Source organism: Oncorhynchus mykiss, chromosome 15 (genome assembly GCF_013265735.2).
Source record: "Oncorhynchus mykiss isolate Arlee chromosome 15, USDA_OmykA_1.1, whole genome shotgun sequence".
Classification (NCBI taxonomy): Eukaryota; Metazoa; Chordata; class Actinopteri; order Salmoniformes; family Salmonidae; genus Oncorhynchus; species Oncorhynchus mykiss.
Window position 1 is genome coordinate 74882285 of NC_048579.1, and position 6005 is coordinate 74888289.

Below are 6005 nucleotides of genomic sequence, written 5' to 3' on the forward strand. Positions count from 1 at the left end.
ATAGAACAGATAACAACCCCACACGGTTACTCTTCATCACCATCATCATCATCATCTGACAGACTGACAGGAAACAGGTCGAACCAAGTATTACACAGGTGAAATAGTCACTAACAGGCAAGTTTCTTTACTGACAGGATCCAATATTTGGTTTTCATGTCCTCAGCTGACAACAGATGCATTAGCAAGCAAGGGGACAGGGGAGGGGCTGGGAGAGAGGGGGAGGGGCTGGGGGAGAGGGGGAGGGGCTGGGGGAGGGCTAGGGGACAGGGGAGGGGCTGGAGGAGAGGGGGAGGGGCTGGGGGAGAGGGGGAGGGGCTGGGGGAGGGCTAGGGGTGAGGAGTGAGATAGGGGAAAGAGGCTAGGGGACAGGTGGAGATAGGGGCTGTGGGAGGGAGGGAGAAGGGGAGAGAGGCTAGGGGACAGAGGGAGATAGGGAAAGAGGCTAGGGGACAGGGGGAGATAGGGGCTGTGGGAGGGAGGGAGAAGGGGAGAGAGGCTGTTTTAGAAAAGGAGAGGGAGTACAGTGAGAATCTACAGTAGCGTTTCCCAAACTCGGTCCTGGGCCCCCCCCTGGGTGCATGTTTTGGTTCTTGCCCTAGCACTACACAGATTACTCAAATAATCTTCAAGCTTGATTATTTGAATCAGCTGTGCAGTGCCGAAAGGTGTCCCCCTTGGGGTCCCCAGGACCTAGTTTGGGAAACACTGCTCTACAACAACAGAAGTGTGGAGAATGACATCACCAATGACATTATTTTATTTATTTTTTTCGTATTAAAAACCCTCATAAAAAAAAAAAGAAAATCTATACTTCCTGTTGTAGATCGCAGATTCCATGAGAGGGGATTGGCTAACTGGACAAACCAACCAATGAGAGACGGCCTTGGAAGGATAAAGTTTAAAAAAACAAAAAAAACATGATGAGGATCGCCCAGTCACGTCGGCCATTGGTGTCTCAGAAGTTTGGTCGCTTGTTAAAATGTCCAGTCCCTCTTTGACCACAACCCCAATTGAAAAACCCCACTGTACAAACATCTTTGTAAACAACACAAGGGCTGCCTCCAAAATTGCATCTTAATTCCTTATATAGTGTACTACTTTTGACCAGGGCCCATAGGGAAACCAATAGGGAAAACCAATAGGGAAACCAATAGGGGAAACCAATAGGGAAACCAATAGGGAAACCCATAGAAAAACCAATAGGGAAACCAATAGGGGAAACCAATAGGGAAACCAATAGGGACACCCATAGAAAAACCAATAGGGAAACCCATAGGGAAACCCATAGGGAAAACCAATAGGGAAAACCAATATGGAAACCCATAGGGAAACCCATAGGGAAACCCATAGGGAAAACCAATAGGGACAACCAATAGGGACACCCATAGGGAAACCAATAGGGAAACCATTGGGCTCTGGTCAAATATAATACACTTGGGTGCCATTTCAGACGGAAGAAAACCCAGGCAAGACATAGAAGGATGATTGGATCATAGTTAGATTCTCCAGAAAAGAAAGACGATTGGATCATAGTTAGATTCTCCAGAAAAGAAAGATGATTGGATCATAGTTGGATTCTCCAGAAAAAAGAAAAAAAAACCCTATTTGAAGGCAACATCATCAGGCTAAAAGACAATATGATAGTTACTGAAAAAAACATTATACTTTTTTTTCTCTTTTTACACACATAATCATCACTGTTGTATCCACAGGTTTACTCCTCAAATGAAACTCACATATAATAAGAATAATAAGAATAATAATCACTGTCGTAGCCACAGGTTTACTCCTCAAATAAAACTCACATCAATAGCTGTCGCAGTATAGCATCTCTCAGTAGAGACAAAACTAGTCATTTAAAAAAAATAATTAAAAAAAAGACAGAAAAAGACAGAGAAATGATGTTGAATGATCGAAGGAAAATAAAAATAAAAAGTTCGAAAATAAACCCCCAGGAGCAAGTTATCTGTATGAACTGAACTATATAGGTGCCTCTTTGGGGGACTTTGTCTTTTTCTCTCTGGCTAATATAGAGGTGCTTATAAATACCGCATCACCGTGGCAACGTGCACATTCTGGCTAGACATTCCGTTTCTACGGCTACTGTCTCCGTTAGCAATAACACTGTGTGTAAGGGGATCGGGATTTTTATTTCGGTTCATATTGACTGATTTACCTATTTCGTTTTACTTTATTATTTTATGAACTTAATTTTTCCATTTCAGTTGGAATATCTATATTTGTAAGTAGAAATCTTAGTTCTCGTGACACTGGAGAGTGATAATGGTTAATCTGTGTGTAAAAACTGATGTATTTGTAGCGTTGAATCCGTTGGTCGGTTTGTTTGTTGGTTGTTGGGTGTTAAAGGGGGCGTCACCACACAGGAAAGTCCATTCCATGTTAGGTTTTAGTCACGTCGGAATGCTGGCACTGCTGAGAGAGACAGCAGCAAATCAGACCTGAAAGGGAGAGAGAGAGAGAGAGAGAGAGAGAGGTGGGTAAAGAGAGAGAGAGAGAGAGGTGGGTAGAGAGAGAGAGAGAGAGAGAGGTGGGTAGAGAGAGAGAGAGGGGTGGGTAGAGAGAGAGAGAGAGAGAGAGAGAGAGAGAGAGAGAGAGAGAGAGAGGGGTGGGTGGGTAGAGAGAGAGATAGAGAGAGAGAGAGAGAGAGAGAGTGGTGGGTAGAGAGAGAGAGAGAGAGAGAGAGAGAGAGAGAGAAGGTGGGTAGAGAGAGAGAGAGAGAGAGAGGTGGGTAGAGAGAGAGAGAGAGAGAGAGAGGTGGGTAGAGAGAGAGAGAGAGAGAGGTGGGTAGAGAGAGAGAGAGGTGGGTAGAGAGAGATAGAGAGAGAGAGAGAGAGAGAGAGAGAGAGAGAGAGAGAGAGAGAGAGAGAGAGAGAGGGGTGGGTGGGTAGAGAGAGAGATAGAGAGAGAGAGAGAGAGAGAGAGTGGTGGGTAGAGAGAGAGAGAGAGAGAGAGAGAGAGAGAGAAGGTGGGTAGAGAGAGAGAGAGAGAGAGAGAGAGAGAGAGAGAGAGGTGGGTAGAGAGAGAGAGAGAGAGGTGGGTAGAGAGAGAGAGAGAGAGAGAGAGGTGGGTAGAGAGAGAGAGAGAGAGAGAGAGAGAGAGAGAGGTGGGTAGAGAGAGAGAGAGAGAGAGAACGTGGGTAGAGAGAGAGAGAGAGAGAGAGAGGGAAGGTGGGTAGAGAGAGAGAGAAGGTGGGTAGATAGAGAGCGAGAGAAGGTGGGTAGATAGAGAGAGAGAGAGAGGAGAGAGATAAAGAGGGAGGAGGAGAAGAGAGAGAGGAGAAGAGAGAGAGAAGGTGGGTAGATGGAGAGAGAGAGAGAAAGCGACATTAATGACACTTCTAACTGCACTCTAACTGCACCCTAACTGCACTCTCCTCACCTGATGTCTCTTGATATGAGAGGGAGAAGTTCTTACTCAATATATTCCTCAGGTTTAAGACAAGGAGGCCACAGCCAAATGCCTACAACTGTCTTTTCAATTAGGCAGTGGCATTCTGACTCCTACAAGTGGTTCTCACCTGGCTCAGTGCGACAGAGCGGCTGTGTATTAGAGGAGCTGACAGTTGGACTTTTTGCGTGTCTTCCCAGGTACTGGGGTTTTCCTGTTGATTTGCCTGACCAGGTCATAGAAGATCTGAAACACAGAGAGACAGTTAGATACAAGTTAGCCATGGGTATCATGTTTAGAAACAGTGGCTAGCCATGGGTATCATGTTAAGAAACAGTGGCTAGCCATGGGTATGGTGTTAAGAAACAGTGGCTAGCCATGGGTATGGTGTTAAGAAACAGTGGCTAGCCATGGGTATGGTGTTTAGAAACAGTGGCTAGCCATGGGTATCATGTTAAGAAACAGTGGCTAGCCATGGGTATGGTGTTAAGAAACAGTCACAGGTGTCTTGGTTTCAAAAAGCAAGACCATGAGAGAATACATGTAAATGGCAGAGTGTGCCGTTGGACCAGATCGATTCACACACTGTCAGAAAGATGGTTTCAGAGTCAGTCAGAGCGTTATAGTCAGGCCCAAGGCTCAGACCAGATCTCAGTGGACAGCGTGAGTGACGTCACCCACATCCCAACCAGACAAGATGACACCACAGGCCACAATATTCACTAGACGGACAAATCACGTCTCAATCTGTGAGAACTCACCCAAGGGTTTATTTATGGATGATGATTGACTCCTTCAGGGCAACTGTACATACAGAACCAGTCAAAGGTTTGGACACGCCTACTCATTCAAGGGTTTTTCTCCATTTCTACTATTTTCTACATTGTCGAATAATTGTGAAGACATTCAACACGATGTAATAACACATATGGAACCACGTAGTAACCAAAACAAGTGTGAAACAAATCCAAATATATTTTATATTTGAGATTCTTCAAAGTAGCCACCCTTTGCCTTGATGACAGCTTTGCACTCTTGGCATTCTCTCAACCAGTTTCACCTGGAATGCTTTTCCAACAGTCTTGAAAGGAGTTCTCACATATGCAAAGCACTTGTTGGCTGCTTTTCCTCCACTCTGCGGTGCAACTCATCCCAAACCATCTCAATTGGGTTGAGGTCGGGTGATTGTGGAGGCCAGGTCATCTGATGCAGCATTCCATCACTTTCCATCTTGGTCAAATAGCCCTTACACAGCCTGGAGGTGTGTTGGGTCATTGTCCTGTTGGAAAACAAATTATAGTCCCACTAAGTGCAAACCAGATGGGATGGCGTATTGTTGCAGAATGCTGTGGTAGCCATGCTGGTTAAGTGTGCCTTGAATTCTAAATAAATCACTGACAGTGTCACCAGCAAAGCACCCCCACGCCATCACACCTCCTCCTCCATGCTTCACGGTGGGAACCACACATGCGGAGATCATCCGTTCACCTACTCTGCGTCTCACAAAGACACGGCAGTTGGAACCAAAATGTCCATTGTGTTTCTTGGCCCAAGCAAGTCCCTTCTTATTGGTGTCTTTTAGTGGTGGTTTCTTTGCAGCAAATCGAACATGAAGGTCTGATTCGAAAAGTCTCCTCTGAACAGCTGATGTTGAGATGTGTCTGTTACTTGAACTCTGTGAATATTTTTTGGGGGCTGCAATTTCTGAGGCTGGTAAATATAATTTATCCTCTGCAGCAGAGGTAAATCGGGGCCTTGTTTTCCTGTGGCTGTCCTCATGAGAGCCAGTTTCATCATAGCGCTTGATGGTTTTTGCGACTGCACTTGAAGACACTTTCAAAGTTCTTGAAATTTTCCAGATTGACTGACCTTCATGTCTTAAAGTAATGATGGACTGTCGTTTCTCTTTGCTTATTTGAGCTGTTCTTGCCATAATATGGACTTGGTATTTTCCCAAATAGGGCCTGTTAATTGAAATGCATTCCAGGTGACTAACTCATGAAGCTGGTTGAGAGAATTCCAAGAGTGTGCAAAGCTGTCATCAAGGCAAAGGGTGGCTATTTGAAGAATCTAGGATAAAAAATATATATATTTTTTTGTGTGCAACACAAAAGGGTGGCTATTTGAAGAATCTAAGATATAAAATATATATTTTTGTGTGCAACACTTTTTTGGTTACTACATGACTCCATGTGTGTTATTTCATAGTTTTGATGTCTTTACTATTATTCTACAATGTAGAAAATAGTAAAAATAAAACCCCTTAATGAGTAGGTGTGTCCACACTTTTGACTGGTACTGTATATTCTCAAAATGTTGCAGTCAAATATGAAGTATTTAAAACAAGACTGAAGTATCTTAGACAAGACTGAAGTATTTAAAACAAGAATGAAGTATCTTCGACAAGAATGAAGTATCTTAAGACTATGTGAAGTATCTTAGACTATGTGAAGTTGTGAAGTATCTTAGACTATGTGAAGTATCTTAGACTATGTGAAGTATTTTAAGACTATGTGAAGTATCTTAGACTATGTGAAGTATCTTAGACTATGTGAAGTATCTTAGACTATGTGAAGTATCTTAGACTATGTGAA

The 6005-nt window shown here is 43.8% G+C and overlaps 1 protein-coding gene across 2 annotated transcripts in view; it reads right to left on the reverse strand.

The window, feature by feature from the left end:
- Positions 1-744: 744 nt before the first annotated feature.
- LOC110490689 (ras-related protein Rap-1b) overlaps positions 745-6005 on the reverse strand; it is a 105303-nt gene continuing 100042 nt past the window's right edge. For both annotated transcript variants that reach the window (XM_036945389.1, XM_036945390.1), the window contains exons 7-8: positions 3542-3657; positions 745-2462 (exon numbers count right to left, since the gene is read on the reverse strand). In XM_036945389.1, the coding sequence (XP_036801284.1) occupies positions 3571-3657 (87 nt within the window). In that variant the 3' untranslated portion in view covers positions 745-2462; positions 3542-3570. The remainder of the gene's footprint in view (positions 2463-3541; positions 3658-6005) is intronic.